The sequence below is a fragment of the Sceloporus occidentalis genome, unplaced genomic scaffold, assembly GCF_023333645.1.
Source record: "Sceloporus occidentalis isolate IW3139 unplaced genomic scaffold, rSceOcc1.0.p SCAF_7, whole genome shotgun sequence".
Lineage (NCBI taxonomy): Eukaryota > Metazoa > Chordata > Lepidosauria > Squamata > Phrynosomatidae > Sceloporus > Sceloporus occidentalis.
In genome coordinates this window covers 24,839,426-24,862,709 of record NW_028316987.1, presented here as the reverse complement: position 1 = coordinate 24,862,709, position 23,284 = coordinate 24,839,426, and the positions used below count along the sequence as shown (strand labels likewise).

Sequence of the window (23,284 nt, the reverse complement as noted above, 5' to 3'; positions counted from 1 at the left end):
CTCCTCTGGAATACGTTTTGGTTTGTTAAACCACATCTGATCCTTTGCTGTTTCCACACAATGACTCAGAACCTCAGCAACCTCCCTGCAGGATCTTTGCAAGCCATTCTCTACTTCTCCCCTACAACAGCAATATAGGGGTAATTCATAGTTGTCTTAAAATGATTATAAGAATTACTGAAATAAAGTCCATAAATGCTAAGGGTTTCTCTAGCCTGCTCAAGCATCACAGGCTCCAAGCTGTCTCCTTGGATATTTTGGCTCAGGGTTAGGCACAATCCTGGCTTGAGACCAAAACTTGCTGTCCTTCAGGTTTGACAGTACTGTGCCACAGAATGCATAAACAAGCCCTCAGAGAATGGATATGGAAAGAGACATGGGGCAGCCTTAGGGGTGCATACATATCAATCCTCTCCATTGCCTCATCCCATAAAATGTTTGCTGCAGGGATACAGATCTCTTTCTTCAGGTCAGTTATCAGCTGTAAGTCTATTCCAATATTTAAAAAAAAGGACAGACTTTGATATAAATGGCAAAGACTGTTTTTTCAAAAAAATATTGCAGAAAGAAATGTATCTAAATGAAGATAATACTGGAGAGTTTATTTAAATGTATTGTTATGGTTATTGATTTTAGAGTGGAGTTTATGATAAATATTGAAGGTACAACTGGTGGATTTGAGAATTCTTTTCTTTTTTCATTTTAGCTGGGGAGAGGGGTATAAGGTGTTTTGTTAAGTTTGTTTGTATATCTATGTATGTTTATAGGTTTATATATGTCAGTTCTTTCCCTCTGTGTTGTTGTCTTGTAGGTTTCAAGATATATATTTTAAAATTTCAATAAATATTTAATAGTAAAAAAAGGAGGACAGACTCTAGCAGCACTCTTAAGACTAGCCAACTCATGCCCTCCAAGTGTCTCAATTTGGCCGGGACAGTCTCTGTTGTTCCACTTTTCCAGCTGCTTTTAGCAACGTTCCAGTTGCTTTCTTCTCCTCTTACTTTTCCCCATTATTTCAATTGCTGCAAACTGAGTTCAAAATGCAAAAATAATTTACACTTAATTAACTCAGCAGTGGGGTGAGGAAAGGAGGGACGAAATCTTGCCCTTCCCAGTAGGCTCAAGCAAAAACTTCTGCAGTCTCTCCTAGCTTGTGTGTTCTTTCTCATTAATACTTTTTCACATCTTGATCACACTCTGATGTTGCTTGGCCAAATATGTCCTAGTTTTCACTTGTGAAATGTTAGTGGGTATGCCAATTTAGTTGAGCATAAGTTTTCTTCAGAGACATCTGGACTGTAAGCTTATGCCAACATACAGTTGTTAAAGGCATCACTAGACCACTTTGAACACCACATTATAGTTTTTTCAACACTTGTAAGAGTGTGGTTTCCCCAGCCCACTCTGGTCAGCACTGGGAGAACAGATATATGTAATTCAGGTGTAATCAGTGCAGGGGATATATCCCTCTTATCAAGCTATGAAGCCTAGACTGTGAAATATTTTTGGAATTTGTTAGGATTTTCCTCCTTCCTTTTAATACTTTTTTTTTACAACATGTCTTCCAAGAATGTTTCTTTGTCTCACAGAAATGAGCATTGAAGCAGTGTGGTGTGTGCTGTGCTGAAAATATTAAAATCTTGTACATGTGCAATCAAAATCATGTGCCCCCAAAACAACTGATGTTCTTGATCAGTATCAGTTATAAAAATGTATGTGAACAGTATTAATTATGCAAAACATGTGAAATAAGGAATGTGAAATACATTTTTATTCATATGATTTATTCTGTCCTTTAAAATACTTTTCATAGTTTATACTGGTTTTGCTTGTGGGGGAAGATACACAGGCCACTGAAACACAGGTCTTTCTCAGTTCCCTCTCCAACTTCTGAGATTTAACGTTTTAAAAAATGTATCTTGAAAGCATTAATGGCTAGAAAATTGGGGGAGGGGCAGTGTCAAAAGAAAACTAAAATGAAAGGTATTATACTTGCATATAATTATACTTGCATATAATTTTAACATGTACAAAACCCAATGTCATGTAGCTGTTTAAAGGTGTTGAGTACCGTATATGCCACTTACTGGCTTCAATGTTCATCAAAAACATTCAATTTTTGAAGCTTTTCATTTAGTCACTCTTAAGGGAAAATTAATTTTTTGTAAGGTGAGAAACTGCATCATTGTTTTCTGTGCTGGACCTGGTGTGCTTCTGCATTTGCTCTTATTTTGTGCATTCAAGTCCACTCTGACCTTTGGCAACCTTACCATAGGGTCCCTTGGCAAGATCTATTGAGCAGATTTGCCACTGCCTCCTCTAAAAGCTCAGAGAGTGCTTCCACATTGCTGAGCAGAGACTCTAACCCTGGTTTCAGAGAGTCCAAATCCAACTGGTGTAGTGGTTTGAATGTTGGACTATGACTCTGAAGAGCATGGTTCAAATACTTGGGTCACAGAAACCCACTGCTTGATCTGGGGTAAGTCACACTCTCTCTCAGCCTCATATGAAGGCAATGGCAAACTCCTCTGAAGAAACTTGACAAGAACATCCGTGATAGGGTTGCCATAATTCAGAAACAACTCGAAGGCACATAGCAACAACCCCAAACTCATTTGCATGTTGATCTCTATGTTTATACACACATTAGGGTTTTTTTTTACAGAAAGAAAAAATGTGGAAAGACCATCTGTGCAATTGATAATATTTTCACCATCAGTGTACATAACATACAACAGTTTCCAGAGTAACATAGAAAAAATGCTGGAAACTTCTCCAGAAGAAATGATAATCTGCATTTAAACAGAAAGGAAGGCAAGAGACAAAATGAAAAGGAGCAACAGGAGATAACAGAGAATGGCTATGTACAAATGTAGTTACATGTGCTTAACCTTAGCTAAGAACTAAGGCATTAGCCCATATATTCTGACACAAGCTGCACTTGATACAATATTTTTGGGAGTGACTTATCTTAGTCCTTCCATCATTGGTCACACCTCTGATGGAGATGCACAAGAATGCCTTTGCAGTCAACTGCTCCCAGAGTCTGGAACCCTTGCAAGGTTGTCCTCTACGTCCTGTCAGAAAGATGAAAACACTTTAATTAATTTACACCTCTAACATGAAAACTAGTTTGTTGATGAAGAGCACTTGACTGCTACATGGATCTATGGATGCATCTACACTGTAGAAATAATACCGTTTGGCACCACTTTAACTGCCATGGCTCCATTCTACAGAATCCTTGGATTTATAGCTTTGTGAGGCATCAGTGGAGAAAGCTAAAGACCTTGTTAAACTTCAAATCCCAGTATTCTATAGGATGAAGCTACAACACTTAGTCTCAACTTGCATTATTTTTGCAGTGTAGATTCACCCCAACTCTTCTTTTAGGTTAAGCCTTAAATTAATTGGCTTTTTGGGGGTTATGTTTTAATCAAGATTTTTTCCCCTTCATTTTTGTATTGTTAGCCACCTGAAGTGCATTTTTTGGTGGAAAGGTGGGGGATAAATTTAATGAATTAAAAACTCAAAAGGTCTCAGAGCAAGAAGAAGTTTTGTGAGGGGGTTTGAATAATTAGAAAGTGAAACTGTTCATGTGTTCTAAGAGGGGTTCCATGTGAAAGGGACGTTTAAGGTACCAGGACACTTTTGGACAGCAGAGGATAGTAAATGTGGAGGAGTGTATATTTAAGAATATCAGTAACATTACCTCCAGTCAGCTCCCCACTGAGATATGTTAAAAATCCAAATTTACAGGAGTAAAAACAAAAATTAGAGAGAACTGAGAGAGAGGAAGAGTATGTACTAATTCCCTCGATGATATTAAGGGACTGCTTGGATGCTTTCATTAGTAAAGCAATTAGAATAATAGAATCATAGAGTTGGAAGAGACCACAAGGACCATCCAGTCCAACCCCCTGCCATGCAAGCCAATCAAGGCATCCTCAACAGATGGATACCCACCCTCTGTTTAAAGACCTCCAGGGAAGGAGACTCAACCACTCTCAGAGGGAGTGTGTTCCACTGTCGAACAGTTCTTACTCTCAAGTTCTTCCTAATGTTTAGGTAGAATCTCTTTTCCTATAGTTTGCATCCATTGTTCCTAGTCCTATTCCCTGGAGCTGCAGAAAACAAGCTTGCTCCATCCTCAACATGATACCCCTTCAAATATTTAAATAGAGCTATCACATCACCTCCTAACCTTCTCTTCTCCAGGCTAAATATCCCCAGCTCCCTAAGGCATTCCTCATAGGGCATGGTTTCCAGACTCTTCACCATTTTAGTTGCCCTCCTTTGGACATACTCCAACTTCTCAACGCCCTTTTTGAATTGTGGTGTCCAGAACTGGACACAATATTCCAGGTGAGGCCTGACCAAAGCAGAATAGAGTGGCACGTTTTATTTCCCTTGATCTAGACACTATACTCCTATTGATTCAGACTAGAATCACATTGGCCTTTTCAGCTGCTGCATCACACTGTAAACCCATGTTCAACTTATGGTCTACTAGGACTCCTAGATCCTTTTCACATGTAGTCTCGTTAAGCCAGGTATCCCGCATCCCATATCTGTGCATTTTATTTTTCCTCTCTAAGTTCTGTACCTTACATTTCTCCATATTGAAATTGATTTTGTTAGCTACGGCCCTCAGGTCATTTTGAATTTTGATCCTTAAGTAATCAGAAGGAGGCATTGGTGTCATTATGAGAGCCATCATGGTGTTTGCTTTGAGTGTTAAACTATGACCCTGGAGGCCAGGGTTTGATTCCCAGCATGGCCATGAAACCCACTGAGTGACCTTGGGCAAGTCACACAGCCTCAGGGGAAGGCAATTGCAAACCTCCTCTGAACAAATCTTGCCAAGAAAACCCCATAATAGGGTCACCATGAGTCAGACTTGAAGGCTCACAACACATACATTGGTGTCATTGTCTGAAACAAGGCAGCCCAGCTATCCTTTTCAAGAGAGAGTGGGGTCAGGGTATTGTACCCATTTCCATTGTTCATCAAGTTCAAATTAGTGAAAGAAAAGATCTGGCAGCAATGCCAGTGCTGATGTGGCCAGCTGTGGAGGGGCTGGCTGTTTGCAAATCACCAGTTCCTTGTATGTGAGCCATGCCTCTGCCCACCCAGCAGAAAAGCACACCTCTTGCTCCCCTCCATTATTGGCACCTTGTCCCCCCCACACCTCACTTTTCCTCCTTGCCTTCAGCTGTGCCTTATGCGCCTGCCCCTCTCTTTCAAGCATCATCAGCCATTTTGTAGAACCAGGGCTGCATACAGGAAACATACAGAAGGGCAGGAGGCATGGTAGTAGTAGCTTGAGGTGAAGCAAGAGTGAGGAAGCAGAGGGAGGGAATGATGGCACCCAACAAGAAAAATGGAGGGATGGAGGGCAGGTGAGGCCCTTCAGGAGGATAAAGTTGCTCTGGATGTTCTGCTACCTCTGGTCTGAAAGCCACTTCAATCCGGTGATTGGGGCTGACGGATGGTGACCTGAAAGCCTTGTCTGGATTCGCTCCATGTCTGTAAACAATAAAACAGAGAATGAAGACAGCTATATTAATGAAAAATCTATCATCTCTCTATATGAAATACTCTTTCTGTGTGTGTGTGTGTGTGTGTGTGTTGTGTGCCTTCATGTTGTTCCAACGACTCTTATGGCAACCCTAAGGCAAAGCTATCTCAGGGTTTTCTTGTCAGATTTCATCAGAGGGGGTTGCCCCTTGCCATCCTCTGAGGGTTGGGTGACTCACCCAAAGTTACACACAGATTTTAAGGGCTGAGGTGGCACTTGACATGGGGAGTACTAAAACAAATGGCAGTATTTGCCCATAGGGAAACCATACTTGCCCATAGGGAATCGCTGGAGAAGACTTGCCCATGGAGAATAATAGGGGAATACTTGCCCATTAGAAAACATTGGGCAATTATTAGATGTATCCCTATGGGCAAGTATTCTCCCTCTGGGCCAGTATCCCCTGATGTCTCCTTATGGGTCAGTATCCCCCAATGTCTCCCTATGGGTCAGTATCCCCCAATGTCTCCCTATGGGTCAGTATCCCCCAATGTCTCCCTATGGGCCAGTATCCCCCAGTGTCTCCCTATGGGCCAATATCTCCCAATGTCTCCCTCTGGGCCAGTATCCCCCAATGTCTCCCTATGGGCCAATATCCCCCAATGTCTCCCTATTGGCCAGTATCCCCCAATGTCTCCCTATGGGCCAATATCCCCCAATGTCTCCCTATGGGCCAGTATCCCCCAATGTCTCCCTATGGGCCAATATCCCCCAATGTCTCCCTCTGGGCCAGTATCCCCCAATGCCTCCTTCTGGGCCAGTATCCCCCAATGTCTCCCTATGGGCCAGTATCCCCCAATGTCTCCCTATGGGCCAATATCCCCCAATGTCTCCCTATGGGCCAGTATCCCCCAATGTCTCCCTATGGGCCAGTATCCCCCAATGTCTCCCTATGGGCCAGTATCCCCCAATGCCTCCTTCTGGGCCAGCATCCCCCAATGTCTCCCTATGGGCCAGTATCCCCCAATGTCTCCCTCTGGGCCAGTATCCCCCAATGTCTCCCTATGGGCCAATATCCCCCAATGTCTCCCTATGGGCCAATATCCCCCAATGTCTCCCTATGGGCCAGTATCCCCCAATGTCTCCCTATGGGCCAGTATCCCCCAATGCCTCCTTCTGGGCCAGTATCCCCCAATGCCTCCTTCTGGGCCAGTATCCCCCAATGTCTCCCTATGGGCCAATATCCCCCAATGTCTCTCTATAGGCCAGTATCCCCCAATGTCTCCCTATGGGCCAATATCCCCCAATGTCTCCCTATGGGCCAATATCCCCCAATGTCTCCCTATGGGCCAGTATCCCCCAATGTCTCCCTCTGGGCCAGTATCCCCCAATGCCTCCTTCTGGGCCAGTATCCCCCAATGTCTCCCTATGGGCCAATATCCCCCAATGTCTCCCTATGGGCCAATATCCCCCAATGTCTCCCTATGGGCCAGTATCCCCCAATGTCTCCCTATGGGCCAATATCCCCCAATGTCTCCCTATGGGCCAGTATCCCCCAATGTCTCCCTCTGGGCCAGTATCCCCCAATGTCTCCCTATGGGCCAATATCCCCCAATGTCTCCCTATGGGCCAATATCCCCCAATGTCTCCCTATGGGCCAGTATCCCCCAATGTCTCCCTATGGGCCAGTATCCCCCAATGCCTCCTTCTGGGCCAGTATCCCCCAATGTCTCCCTATGGGCCAATATCCCCCAATGTCTCTCTATAGGCCAGTATCCCCCAATGTCTCCCTATGGGCCAATATCCCCCAATGTCTCCCTATGGGCCAGTATCCCCCAATGTCTCCCTATGGGCCAATATCCCCCAATGTCTCCCTATGGGCCAGTATCCCCCAATGTCTCCCTCTGGGCCAGTATCCCCCAATGCCTCCTTCTGGGCCAGTATCCCCCAATGTCTCCCTATGGGCCAATATCCCCCAATGTCTCCCTATGGGCCAGTATCCCCCAATGTCTCCCTATGGGCCAATATCCCCCAATGTCTCCCTATGGGCCAGTATCCCCCAATGTCTCCCTATGGGCCAGTATCCCCCAATGTCTCCCTATGGGCCAATATCCCCCAATGTCTCTCTATAGGCCAGTATCCCCCAATGTCTCCCTATGGGCCAATATCCCCCAATGTCTCCCTATGGGCCAGTATCCCCCAATGTCTCCCTATGGGCCAATATCCCCCAATGTCTCCCTATGGGCCAGTATCCCCCAATGTCTCCCTCTGGGCCAGTATCCCCCAATGCCTCCTTCTGGGCCAGTATCCCCCAATGTCTCCCTATGGGCCAATATCCCCCAATGTCTCCCTATGGGCCAATATCCCCCAATGTCTCCCTATGGGCCAGTATCCCCCAATGTCTCCCTATGGGCCAATATCCCCCAATGTCTCCCTATGGGCCAGTATCCCCCAATGTCTCCCTATGGGCCAGTAGCCCCCAATGTCTCCCTATGGGCCAATATCCCCCAATGTCTCCCTATGGGCCAGTATCCCCCAATGTCTCCCTCTGGGCCAGTATCCCCCAATGTCTCCCTATGGGCCTGTCTCTTTTCCCCCTCAGGCCCTTTCCCCAACTCCTTTCCATTATCCCCCTGGAGATATTTTGAACTCCAAGGCGCTTCGTGAGGGAATAACTCGGTTTGACACCGCTATAACTTCCTTGGTTCAAGGTTATGGAATTCTGGGAATTGTAGTTTGTTGTGGGGCCCAGAGCGGAGCGGAGCTCCGCTCTGGGCCCCCACACCAAACTACAATTCCCAGAATTCCATACCCTTGAGCCAAGAAAGTTAAAGCGGTACTAAAGTGGGTTATGTCTCCGGTGTGGACACAGCCTGAGGTGATGGGACGCTCCTCCCTCATCCCCAGAGGGAGAGGCTGAGGTACAGAGGTATAAAAGCGGCGCCCGCCATGAAGGGCCGACCTCTGCCGGGCGGAGAGGGAGAGGCAAGAGAGCGCCGCCTGGAGCCCCATCTCCGAGGAGGACGAGGCTCCTGGAGAAGGAGCAGGAGCCGCTCTCTAGGTCTCTGCCCCGATGGCCTCCCCAGGGATGAGGGTCTTGGGTCTGCTGTCGCCGCCGGCGGGGCTCCTCCTTGCCCTCCTCTCCGTCTCCTCGGCTGCAGGGTCGGAAGGGAACCACAGCCAGCAGGAGGGCTACCAGATCGTCACCTTCAAATGGCATCACGTCCAGGATCCTTATATCATCGCCCTCTGGATCCTTGTGGGCAGCCTGGCTAAGATTTGTGAGTCCAACAGTGCCTTTTTTCTCCACTGTCTTTCTCCCACTCCCAGCAGATGTGGGTTTTTATTGATATATATATATATATATGTGTGTGTGTGTGTGTGTGTGTACAGTGGGTCCTTGGTATCCGCTGGGGTTTGGATCCAGGGCCCTCCTTGGATGCTCCCCCCCACACACACACACACACACACACACACACATATATATATATGTAAGTGTGTATATATACACAGGGACATATATGTGTGCGTATGCATACACATATCTGTATATACACACATATATATGTGTGTGTGTGTGTGTGTGTATACATACACACACACATACACACAGAGAGACATATATATTTGTATATATATATATATACACACATATCTATATATACACATGCATACATATACAAACCGCTCGGATTCCCAGTGATTGGGCGGTATATAAATAAATCCTATTATTATATACACACACACACATATAAAAGCATGTGTGTATACACATATATATGTGTGTATACACACATGCACACACATATATACAGATACATACATACATACATGTGTGTATGCACAGAGAGAGACATATATGCGCACACATGCTCCCTTGGGCAGGTGGTAGTTTTAGAAGGCCACTGAGTGCAGCTGAACTGGGCTCTTTTGGTTTCCTGTGTGGCTTCCCTCCCTGAAGGACCCAGCTTTATCACTAAGGCATTGGGTGGCCCCGGCTCTCCTGCCGCCTGAGGCAGGTGGGACAGGGCAACCGCTGCTGCTTCCACTCTTGCTGCCTACTCCTCCTCCTCCTCCTCCTCCTCCTCACAGGGAGCATGGACTAGACAGTCCTCTCAGCTGGTGGAGCATGGATTTGCTACCCCTCAGCTGTAATTGCCTTGGCTCCCATTTTCCTCACCTCCCTGGCCTTCTCCTTCTCCTCCTTTCCTTTCCTTTCCCCTTCTCCTGCTGCTGCCACTTCTGCCCATCTCTCCCTTGCTCTCCTGCCCTGTCTTCCTCCCACTCCATCCTGAATCCTTCAGCCTGCCCTGCTTCCCTGTCTCTCTGCTGGTTGCAGAGTGGCACATTGCACAAAGTGGCTGGTGCGCCTTTAACGAGAAGGAAAACCGGCAGAAGCAGATCCATGCAACAACCGTAGTTCACTGAGTCTGTATTATTCTTATAATAAGAATTTGTGATTCTTATTATAAGGAAGGAAGCCAGGGAGCAGAGAGGCAAGATGGGACAGCTAGGCATGGCACCAAGGGAGAGTGATACCTCGGGTTGTGTCTGGGTCACTCATGCTTCTGCACCTCATCTCCCCTCACTTTCCCTTCCCTCTGTAAAGCTTGCCAGGTCAAAATTACCCAAAGTAGAAACCTGGACTTGTTTCGCAAGGAATTAAAAACATTTTCCCCTCCTCTGTCAGGCATCTATTACCGTTCCCAGAGCTGTGATATCCTGAAATAAAGGGTAGGAGTGGAAAGGAAAGCGCAATGTGGCAGTTGCAGGGAGCAATCCACGTCGGTATGCCAAAGCTCCCTGGTTTAGAAACATTTCATGTAGTTTTTTGTGGGGTTTGGGGGCAATGTGACCATGTTCTTGATAAGTTTTCTTCCTGACCGTTTCACTAGCATCTGTGGCTGTCATCTGATGCCAGCCACAGATGCTGGCAAAAGGTCAGGAAGAAACACTTCTAGAACATGGCCACATAGTCCCGAAACCCCACAAAAAATTATGGATGCCGGCCACAAAAGCCTTCGACTCCACATTTCATGTAGTGTGTGGGGAAGAGTGGAATTGGTGCAGGAGGAAGAAGAGCTGTCCTTGAGATACTGAAGAACTGTTAACAGACCTGCAATACTATGTTAGATTGATAGATGGAACACAGGAGCCTGGTGGAAAGAGAGGCAGAGCAGATTCTTTACAGGTAGAAGGTGCTAGGATAAACCCATGTCATCTCCAGCCAAAAGGATCCTAAGCAGCAGGACTGGGGAAAAACCCTGCCTGAGGCCCTGGAGAGCAATAGGCAACATAATTGTGAGCCTTTTAATACAGTACTTATATGGAAACTCCAAGACACTGTAGTACCCAATTCAGAAAATTCAAATGGAATCTCTGATGCTTGGACAGATATAAAAATAAGATACGTAACTGATCATTTTCTTTTGCTTTGACAGCACTTCAGAATATTACGTTGAGACTGGCAACCTCATTCTGCTAATGCCAGCGCTGTCTTTTTGACTTGCAATTAATTGTTTCCATCGAGTTATACAGGAAAAAAATTTGCAGCATGTCATTTCTTTCATAGTCTCATAGTGACAATCTTCCAGTACCTGCTAAAATCTATGTTACATGGTTATATGGTCCCCCTAAATAAAATAGTATTGGTACGGCATTCAGCTGTGGAAATTCTGTGCCATGACTTTTAGACTTTATAGTTGGCACATACTAGCTGTTTTATATGGACTTTTTAGGTTCATTAACAAGGGCTGCAAGCCATATTTACATGTCACAGTATACACTTCAAATTCAGGTACAAATTGTAGTGGCAGAATGTGTACATTTTTGGTGAGGCGAGTGTGGAGAGGTTCATTTTTAATGCTAGTGCTTTTTGATCTTGACTTTAAAGTGTGAATTCTCTATGGAATTTAAGTAAGAGGTTTCAGGATTTAGTGCAATAGATGTTATAAGGTGTTCAGGCGATCTTGCATCACCTTTGAGACTAACTGAAAGATGTGGGTAGCATGAGCTTTTGTAGACTTGAGCCTACTTCCTCAGATACGTTTGGTGTTCAGGCAGGTCATAATGATAGATAACCTAGTATTTGCCATAGTGGTCCACATGTAACTGACATATACAGCACCTTTGTGATCCATGCAACAACCATAGTTTACTGTTTGTACAATTCTTATTATTCAGAGGGAGCTGATGAAAGGTTGAATCTAAGGCTACTCAAGCTTTAACCTAAGGTTAAAAGGTTAGCTGATATTTGACACACAGACTCCAGTGCCATCAAATATTTTAAACAAAAGCACCTGCATTAGTTCGTTGTTTTGTAGTAGAAAAAGAAATAAATTACTTATATATTTCTTTTTAAAATTTAGGTTAGGAAGGCTAGGCAAAATATGGGACAGACTATTACTCCCAGGATGTGAGCACAGAGTTGGTTTATATAACAATGCTTTGCATTTGTGTGGGAGTGTTTCAAACAGGCAAGGGAGGTTTAAAAAAGAAGATTAACTGGCAATTGTGAATACTGATTTGTAGAACTTATCCTACACATATTACATAGCCATGAATGCACCTTTACACAACACTGGCATTGGGCTGCATCTGCTTACAGAGAATAATGTGTCACTGACAAAGTCTTCTGTCTACTAACTGTACATTCTGATGCTGAAATATAGAAAACTGCAGCCAGGAATTCAAAACTTTCTGAAGGAATTTCACTTTCCTGAATGTCCATCTCCCTCAGATTCTGCTAAGATCTAGGAACCACTTCACCCTTTATATGATAACAGGGGATGCCACTACTACACTGATGTTTCCCACAAGGCTGCTTGGCACATATGCTTGAGAACTTGCACATTGACTGTTCATGTCTTGTTGTGTAGTGAGATTTCAACATCCCTGCTGGGCCACACTTTCAAGAGAACTTCATAGCCTCTATGGCTGTAATGAGTGTGACTCCCCCAGCTGGTGTCTGGTTGTTGGTCAGGGCAGCTAGTGGATTTTCAGGGTTGAATGGGATGATGTAGATCTGGATGTGCAGAAACATCCTATAGTTTCATTGTTTTGAACAGATCACTATCCGGCAAGATTTAGATTTACTGGGACTTAGGTCTTTAGAAGAGTAGCAAATCACTTAAGATAATCCACCCTGACCATATATTTGTGAGACTTTGGAAATACTCTGACCAAAAATCCACAACAAACTTCAGGTAATACAGTAAATTTATTGAAGGACTTGGGAGTAAGTATTCTTGCCACGTCTTTGTCAAAACTGAGGGTCCCAAATAGAGTCAGAACCTTAAAATTCCCCAAACCCCTCCTTTTGAGTTGGTACCCTACTCTTCTGCCTTTGATGTAGAATCCCTCCCTTTGATCTGTAGGAGGAAAGGAAGGGGGGTTTGATCGTTTGGTTCCTGGCTCTTCTACCAAGTAGAGATCTAAGGCTGTATACAGGTTTGGTTTCAGATTCCCAACAACCCCTCATAAACTGCCTAACTGCCATGCCCTACGTGACCATCCGGCTTAGTCCCCATGGCGGCATCCCCCCCTATTCTCAACGTTACTATCTATCTATCTATCTATCTATCTATCTATCTATCTATCTATCTATCCGTCCCTCTATCTATCTATCTGTCTGTCTGTTTATCTATTTATCTCTATCTATCTATCTATCTATCTATCTATCTATCTATCTGTCTATCTACTTGGCAGAATACACCCTGAATGCTTGACTGAAGGTGGATTCTGACAGTATATTAAGGGATCTAAAAAGTTTCCTAAGTAGGATTTTCCTGTTGAGTGATGAGATGATTCCCTGAAACTCCTAGCTGACCTTTGGAATAAGGAAATTACCTGGGCAGTTGTCACAATCACTTCTGAGTAGCCTCTCCCACCATCTAGTACAAAATGAACTCCTTGAAATAAGCGATAAAATGACAGGGATAACACTGGCAGACAAGTCTGAATTAGTCCAGAAAAACCCAGGCTAGAACTAGTTTGGAAAATTACATTGTGGTGGTATTGACAGTAAAGAAATTATCCTTCTCCAATAGCATTGCATGTGCTAAGAGTTGTCCAGTGGAGTTTTTCAGGTGCTCATGGACATTACCTTTAAGCCCATGAGTAGAATCATAGAATCATAGACTTGGAAGAGATGGCAAGGGCCATCCAGTCCAACCCCCTGCCATGCAGGAACTCTCAATCAAAGCATCCCCAACAGATGGCCATCAAGCCTCTTTTTAAAGACCTCCAAGGAAGGAAGGAGACTCCACTACACTCCGAGGGAGTTTGTTCCATTGTCAAACAGGTAACAGTGACCAATTTGCACAACATTTTAAAGATAAAACTGCTTGCGTTTGTTCCAGCTGGGACGTCATAGTTGGTATAGGTGCACTTTATGTAATTTTGGCCTCTTCTTGTCTCGTTATCATGTATGCTTTTCCATCTTTACAGCCGTGGATGTGTACATGAGTGTTTGAGAACTCAGATCTACTGAGCTTATGCCTGAACTTTATCCATTTTTGTCTATACAACAGCCATGGCATAGTTAAAGGTGATTTTTTTTTTGAGGGAAAAAACACATTCCTACTGTATTGGATAATTTCCAACTAGTCTTGAATACTTGCATTTGGGGTAAGATGTTGGAGTGTGTAGGGCATCTGTTCTCCAGATAGTTTCTGTCTGAAATATTGTCTACTTAGATCAATTTCTATCAAGCTTCAGGCCTGGTTAGGGGACAGAGACTGATTTGGTCACCTTTGTGGACATCCCTGCAGAGAACTGGACAAAGGGAACATATTTCTGTTGGTTTGGTTGAACTTCTCTATAGCTTTCACGATCATTAACTAGTAACTATGGGATGCCTGGCTTTGATGGTACTTGGAGGAAATGTTTAATGTTGCTTACATTTCTTCCTGGTGGAGTGTTTTTACAAATCCTTGCTGGTGCAGGGGGACTCATATTCAACACCATTTATTAGCCTGTTGTGTTCCCCATGCTATTTAGCATGTACAGAAAGCAGCTAGTAGAGATTATCAAGAGTTTTCAGGTTTGCTGCTATTAGTATGCTAACGATACACAACTCTGTCTCTACTTTCCATTTAAATGTAAGGAAGTTGTTCACATTCTAAATCAGCATCTGATGTTCATAATGGATAATTTGAAGGCAAACAAACTGAAACTTAATTCAGGCAAGACAAGTGCTCCTGGTTAGTCAAAATGCAAATCTGGCAACAGGGAGTTAACCTGTCTTGAATGAGCATACAGTCCTTTTGAAGCCGTAGGCCCCGTACAGACAGGCCAAAGTGAAGCTGCTTTGGGTCACTTTGGAGGTATGCTGTTTAAATGATGCATGCGTCCTAAGAGTCCGGAAGTCACACCAAAGCCATGCTGGATCATGGCTTTAGTGTGGCTTCCGGACTCTTAGGACACATGCATCATTTAAACAGCATACCACCAAAGTGACCCAAAGCAGCTTCATTTTGGCCTGTCTGTATTTAGATACACAATCCGAGTTCATTCATGAATGCTCAGGTCTCTGCAGTAGCTAGGAACACATCTGCACAGCTAAGGGTTATGTGCCAACTGTCTTGTCATGACAGTGTTCTGATGTGGCTGGAGTAACATGCCATAGTCACATCCCACTTGTATAACTTTAATGTGATGCACATGGAAATGCTTCTGGAAATTTCAGTTGGCCCCAAATACTGCAACCATTGACTAGAATTAGTTATTGGGAACATGTGACTCCCTTATTCAGCAGATTTACTACTATGTTTCTGCTTCTAGCCATACCTCAGTGCTGAATGTAAGCGGTTTGTAAGACTTTGCAGGAGGAAATATCTTTGTCTTATGCCACCATGTGTAATTGCTTTGCCCTTGCTAGTACATGGGTCAGAGGCTCTTTGGTGTAATTTCCCCCCCTCTAGCACTGGCTGATCATGGGGTTGCACTCAAGAGCCTCCAGTCTTTGCTGCCCTTTTGCTGCCAGAAGAGAAGAAGCGCCACTCCCTCTCCGTTGAGTACCACCATAGGTCCATTAAGGAAGATTTACAACCCATCGGCATACCTATTGGATTTTGGATGTTTTATATGACAAATAGTCTCCTTGAAGACTGTGTTATACCAGGCTCCAAAATGAATTTATGAACCATAGATATTCAAAGAAAAATATCAGTGTGTCTTACCAGGGGAAGGAAGAACATTGGCCCATCCTCTCTTATCAAGTGTTGGGCTTATTTGGCTTGAAGCTGGTTGTGTTATCTGCTGGACATATTTTTTTAAAGAGCTCCTACAAGTAAAAACATTCGCTTCCTGATAATAAGAGCTTTTTGACGCTAGAACATGCTCCCTTGGAGTGTGGTGGAGTTTCCTTCTTTGGAAGTTTTTAAACAGAGACTGGATGGCCATTGTTGGGGGTGCTTTGATTGTGAGTTCCTGCATGGTGAGGGGTTGGACTGGATGGCCCTTGTGGTCTCTTCCAACTCTATGATTCTATGGCTGCCCTGTATGAGCATTATATGAAAGATTCATGATTGGGTTTCCCAAACATCTTTCTTTCTGTGCCCCTAAAATGGATGCAGTAACAGACGGAAAGTTTTTAAAACTTTTTCTTACCCTCCTGTTGACCCAGTGATTTCAAGAAAGGACTTAAACAAGTAGACAAGGTAGCAGTCTAAAACAGACTGTACTTTTATCTGCAATAAGTCCCAGTAGAACCACCAAAGAGAAATGCATAGGATTCTGCTGTAACTCTACCATAGACGTCAATGATATTTTTAAAAGTGCATATCTTTCGCTGGGTAGTACACTTAAGGATCTAATTTGTTAATTCGTTGTGCACTATCTTGGTGACTTTTTGGCAAAAGCAGTAGTGGCAGTGATGGATGAGGATGAGACAGCAGTAGTAGTACTCATTGCCATCTTTTTAGGGCTTTTTGGAAGTGTGGCCAGTTACAAAATGTCTACTTCGAAAAGAACACGTGTTCAGTTCAAAATGTTAAAATGCATAAAAGATATGTGTTAAGTTAGATGATCTAAATGTGAGTGATAACAATGTGAAAAGTAAAGTGGGTAATCTGTGAGAGCAAGCATGGTGTAGTGGTTTGAGTTTGAATCCCAGTTTGGCCATGTAAACCCACTGGGTGGCTTTGGGCAAGTAACACTCTCTCAGCCTCAGAGGATGGCAATGGCAAACCCCCTCTGATGAAGCTTGTCAAGAAAACCCCATGGTAGGTTTGCCTTAGGGTCACCTTAATTTGGAAACGATTTGAAGGCACACAAGAACAACAAGAAGCACTCTGCTCTGGGACCCCAGGTAGACCTTTTCCTCCTCTTCCTGCCAAAGATAATCCCTGTAGACTCCACTGCTACTTTTCACAGGCTGTTCACCATAAGGATGATTTAATGCCATAAATTATCTAATTCAGCTTTCCTTTTAGGAAACTGTGTTAGGGTACAATACCTAAGCCAGCTAGCATGGTATGGTGTTTTAAATCAGTCAGTCAACCTTTATTAGGCATAGAAAACATTTATCAAAATATACAGAAAATCTTCCCAAGGCTCTCACCAGACCCACCTGAGTTAGAGAGAGTAATAAAGTATCGTCGGCAAATTGAAGTACAAAAATCGGACGATTTCCCAATGAATGTGGGTGAGAGTCTACTGTGGTCATAAAGGCAGGTAGATCAGCCACAAATAGATTAAACAGATGAGGTGCCAACACACTATCCTGTCTGACTCCTATACCAGAGTAGATAGGGTCTGTTAATAGGCCCTATTCAGAAAATTTCACTCTACAATGGTTATTTGTATGGAGCTGGCTTAAAAGAAATAACAATCGAGGATCTATATTAAGCCTAGCCAACTTATCCCAAAGTAAAGGCCGGTGTTTTAAGTGTTAGGCTAGGACTCTGGGAAACCAGGGCTCAAATCCCTGCTCATGGAAATCTACTGAGTAGCTTTGGGCAGGTCATAATCTTTCATCCTCAGAGGAAAGCAATGGCAAATTTCTTCTTAATAAATCTTACTAATACAACCTTTTGATAATCTTAGGGTCTCCAAAAATAAAAAATAACTTGAAAGTACATAGCAACTACATAAACCAGTCTGGTCCCCGATGGGGAAACACCCCCCCCCCCTTTAAAGTTATTTAATCTTCTGCCAAATACAAGACAGCACCAAGGGATGACATGAAGGAGCCCTAAGTGCAGGGAAATATTTTTGTAGTGAGAAATCAGCCACATAGTGACCTATAGGTGGGACATGTGGAGTTGTGAGTTTTGTTTTGACCTCTAAAGTTGCAAATGGCTTGTCATCAGGAAAGACTGCTTTCCTCCACATAACTATATCAAGAACTAAGTTTTTCCATAGAATCCTTCAGGTATTCATAAGGTGACAACACTCTCTGAAACTCCCTGGCCTCTTTGTTGCTTGTATTTAGAACGACAATTATTATTTTTTTAAATCAGGTTTTTAAGTCCTAGATATTATACGTGTTGTGAGCTTTCTCGTTTATTGCATTGTCCTATGGTTTTTAATGTCATTTCAGTTGAGTTTAAATAAATGAATGAATTAAATAACTTTGATATTAGAAAAGTATTACCAAAACCTCTGATATCTTTGGTACACTTACAGCGTAAACCTATCCATGTTTACAGATTAATAATTTACATTTCCCAGAACAAGCCCAAAATGCCCCAAAACTTAAGCAAAACACAATCCAGCACAAAACCCTATTAAAATATTATTCTAGTAATGATAAATGATACAATAAAACAAATGCATCATTTACCTATTCCATGAATGCCTGCACAAATAGATTTGTTTAGATGTGGTGTCTAGATCACAATAATAAGGGGCTGGTGGTCATATATCTCCACCAGGAAAAAATGCTATAGATGGGCTCCCACCACTAAGAAGACCTTGTCATTTGTGGTGGTTAACTTATGGGGCAGACTCATCAAGGGCACCATAGACATTGATTAGTTCAATGGAAGTTGGACCTTCAAATTCTCCCATTTCTGGGGTGTTTATGAAAGCTAAGTCCTTAGATATAAGTGCTATTGATTTCAATAGGACTTACTCCCTAGTAACTGCATCTAGAACTGCAGGTTTATTCTTTGGAATTAAGAAAATATTTGCATTGAATCTCAATGTTTTAACCCCATAGCATACTCCTACACATACTAGACATGCACACATACAGTGGTGACCTCTTGTTAACATATGCAGGCATAGGTTACACTACACATTTTGAGATGTTATTGAATGTGGTGCAACAGTCACATCCAGCTTCACTTCATAAGTGAAGTTGTGCATGTTGGACCATTGCTCATGTTGTAGCACATCAAAGTAGGCAGAGTAGCATGTGAATAACATTGTTTGTATCCATTGCCTTTGGGCATTGTACATTGCAATTACATATTTGGTTGCTAGCTGTGCACACCGATCATAGTACATATGTGTTGTGCTATGCCACTATTTAATATAAGGGTTGTGTAACATAACTCTGTTGGTGGATATTTATGCTACACTGAAACACTGTAGGATCTCAGCTATTATCTGCTATTTTGTGTTGCACATTGTGGATGTCTAATCAAAACAAAAAAAAAATTTCCATCACTGAAATAGGCACAGGTATTGGTTTCATGTGGCTTTTTATCTTATCAATGAAAACTATAGGCGCAATTTACATTGCTATGTCAGATATCTTTTAAATCTTTACTTTTTCTATAATGAGCATATCCTAATAAGCATTTTGTCCAGAGTTTCTCAAAGGCTAGACTTGCTAAGTTGTCACTTCTACTCTTAGGACTTATGTAAACAATGCTTGTGTTAAATTTCCTGACTGTAAATGGATACCTGTGATCACATTTAATTTCCGTCTGACTAATTTAATGCATTCAGAAGACTTGTTAGGTTGTATCCTTCCTTTCTTGTCCCCACCTCCTCTGTTACACACATGCAAGGGCACAACTAAGCTTTTCAAGATACAAGGCTTAATTATTTAGCATTAGAAATGAGATCTCAAAGCAGCACAGCTCTGCATGGTTCACATTACATCTTGTAGATAATGCAGCATGTGCTCACAGCAGCAACACGTACACATTTACGTAAGGAATTAAGGACTGCCCCAGTACAACCACCATTTGAACTAGTCTTCTCTAAAGGTTGCTTCAGAGCACATTAAATGGGTAACTTCTTTTAATTTTGTCAGTAGTATTGTTGGAACTTTGGATTTACTGGCCTTTAAAAAAACAACAACAAAGGCACCAGAAGGAGCAAAGAGCTGGGATACAAACATGCTGTAAGCTATGCAAATCATTATGGCAAGTAGTTATAAGCAAGTTAAAAGTGCAAGAACAAATGTGTAAGAACTGGATATTCTGTGCAACTGTGACATCCCATAATAGTGAAATGGTGACTGTACAATTACATAGGTTTATAATATATTGATCCCAGAGAAACTTGTGATGCCGTACTACAGCTGGCAAAGGTTTGTGCTGTCACAGGTGCTGAAACTGTGATCGGGAGCTAAGAAGAAACACAAGGCACTGAATGAAAATATGAGGCCATATAGAGGAAGGAACTGGTAATACACCTCTTGTGTATTCCTTGCCTAACAAAAACCTATGAAATTCATGGTGTCACCATAGGTTAGCAGGCAACCTGAAGGTGTACAGATGCGCACGCGCACACGCACACACACAAAATGTGAAGGAGGAAAGAAAAATGTATTCAACTTTAATGCATTTCATTATCACTGTGCTTTATACCTATTTAGTAGTGGACCTAAATACAACAACCTTTGTTGTTTGCCTTTGAATTTTGTTCAGAAACTTCAACTAGCATGGAATTTAGGTGCCCAGCTGTGGACAGACTACATTATGCACATTACAATTTATGCTTGTTTTCTAGGAGTGGGGTATGCACAGCCCCATCTACTTTGCAAAATGTAAAGTGTTTTAAACTAATTGAGCCCTTTCTGACTTGATCCCCGTATACTTCTCTGCAAGCTCTGACTGAGATGTATGTATGCTCTATAAAAAAGTTAAAATACAATTAAACAAGGTATCATATTACATTATTAAATTTTCAAAGTATAAAATTATTTTTAAAAATGAAGATAAAAATACAGCAATCCCCCCCCATAAAAAAATATCCCCACAACCAATTAATAATCAAACACCTGCTTAAATAAGAAAGAGCATTTGCTAGTGACAGCCAAATTTTACAACAGGCAAATAATACTTTATCTTATTACATCAGCAAGGTTGATAATAGCCAACAATTGGAAATCAGAGGAAGAGTTAAATACAGACTGTCATGTATGATAAATGCTAACAGATTAGACAGAGTAGAAAATGAATGGTTACCGATTGTAATGTATTGGGAAAAAATGGGGATTGACAGAAATTTACTACAATAAACTCCTGGAAATACTTTAAGAAAGACATAATAAAGATAGATTACTGACCAGGAGGAAGTAAATAATTACAGGAAAATCAAAGTTATGGGAAGAGAAAATAAAATAAGGAGAATACATTTAGAATACATTCCACCATAGAGAGGGAAATGGAAAAAATATTTATCAGCTTTAGATATAAAGGGAGTTCTGTTTAAAATCTGCTTAAAATTACTGATTATCTTGAAAAATATAGGAACTGATCTTGTTTATATCAATTTAAAAAATATTTTTTATAATGTCACGATATGATTTATTGAGACTGGACAGTATGAGGTAATGAGAAATATTTTATTGACACAGCAAGATTAGAGACATTATGTAGGTATAGATAGGAATGTATGAAATGTTAGCAAGAATCAAGAAGAAAAGAAACAAGTAACACATGAAAGACGTTTGATGCAGGAAGTACAAGAAGAAAAAGAAGAAGAAAGAAACTTATAATATATAAGATATCTGTTTATATGATTATGAATATAATTAATAAAGATATTATTAAAAAAACAAATTTTACAACAGGTCTGATTGGTCATTGTGTAGGGATGGAGTCTGGTGGACATCCTTGTGGCATAACATGGTGGAATAAATACTCAGGTCACCTGCAAATCTAGAAATTTGATCCTGATGCCTGAAATGTTTTTTCATCCCATCCTCAAGTGTTAAATTTCCATCCTTTTCTTTTTTTAAAAGGGTGGCTGACATCTATTACTTTTTTTTCTCCCTAGTCTGGAAGAAACAAACTGTACTTCATTCACAGATATTGTGTTCTCCAAAACAGAAAAACTTCTTGGTTTTCAAGGTTTGCATTTTTCTACTGAGGTAAAATGTAATTAGGTGAAAACTATAGCTTTCTCTTTTTGAGTCTTGAGCCATTCCTTCCATGTACATCGGGGCCAAGATAATTATGTCTAATTCATGGTCTTTTCTTTGTGTCACTTAACTCATTCATAAGCACAGGTGTTAAGATCATGTTTTCATGGCCAGTACTTTGGTCCCACAGATTCAAAAGCGATAGAAAATAGGAAATGAAAGCATATAATGGTATGCACATTGAAACAGGTTTAGGATTTTTAAAATTTTGTTTTGCTGACGTAAGCTAAGTCTTCAGCTGATACTGCATTGTCTCTGGGATATTGATATTGTTACTGCATTATCTCTCAGGAGCTTTTGAGGATAAGTACAGTGGACTACTAGCTTACATAGGCAAATCTGGGACCAGTTCTCCAATAAAGCACACTGAGGCACCCACCCCAAGCAGCAGTGCCAGAAGCATCAGACTACATTGGGCCAGGAAAGCCCCTGCTACCAGTGGTGCCGCTAACTAGGACCCAAATGAGGTAGCCTGAGAGGTCCTCAGTGCTTCCAGTGACTCTGTTAGTATATTTAAGGACCACTTTTCACTTTAATATAAACAGTGTACTTTATTTAGTACAAATTCCTACACAACAGTTATCAGAACCACTGCCATGCTGTAAGTGGCTCCTCCTCCAGTCTTCTTGCTTCTCCTTCAAATTTCATCTCCGTGTTACTGATGGTTTCATCTCTTAAGCCTACAAGTCTTTCCTTTTAGTGTTTTTTTCTAATAAAAAATATTTATTTTGTGGTTTGGGGCTAGGGAGCTAGCCTTTAGCACATGTTGTGTTGTGATCTTTTGGAGTCGTTGTTCCCATTTCTTGTTTGCCTTGCCATTCCGAGCACTGTGCTTTCCTCTGAGCTGTCAGCAGCATTGTTTTGTGGGCTGAACTCTGCTGGTGCCTTTCTTTCCTTTCTGGTGTTTCTGGCATCTTCCTCCCTCATGTGGGTCTTGATGGCAACTCAGCAATTATCAAAGCTATCTTGGTCCTTGTCCATAGTTTGTATGTACAGTTGTGTTTTGCTTCTGCCCACATTCAACAACTACCTTTGATTACAGCTCAGTCAACATCTACTATCTGTGACAACTTCATAAGATCTGTTTCCCAGTATGATCTGAATTTTGGCCCTTTGTCACTGTTTTACACATAGACTTACTGGTTTTTGTTGTTGCTGCTGCTGCTGTTGTGTGTTTTCAAGTTAGTTGTAACTTGTGGCAACCCTAAGGCAAACGTATCATTGGGTTTTCTTGCCAAGATTTGTTCAAACGCTGTTTGCCATTGCCATCCTCTGAGGATGCGAGAATGTGACTTGCCTTGGCTAAGCAAAGATTTGAACCCTGATGTCCCAGAGTTCTTGTCCAGTGTTTAAACACTGGTTCTCTTGTCTGTAGCATGGTACCTGGTGTATGTCCATTTTCATACTTTGTGTGAGTTGCTTTAACTTGACTT

General features: G+C 42.2%; 1 protein-coding gene across 1 annotated transcript in view; it reads left to right on the top strand.

The window, feature by feature from the left end:
* The first annotated feature begins 8,489 nt into the window (after positions 1-8,489).
* The window catches only part of SLC9A3 (solute carrier family 9 member A3), a 71,537-nt gene continuing 56,742 nt past the window's right edge, over positions 8,490-23,284 (top strand). The window contains exon 1 of the mRNA XM_089531258.1: positions 8,490-8,802. Within this exon, the coding sequence (XP_089387384.1) occupies positions 8,595-8,802 (208 nt within the window). The 5' untranslated portion in view covers positions 8,490-8,594. The remainder of the gene's footprint in view (positions 8,803-23,284) is intronic.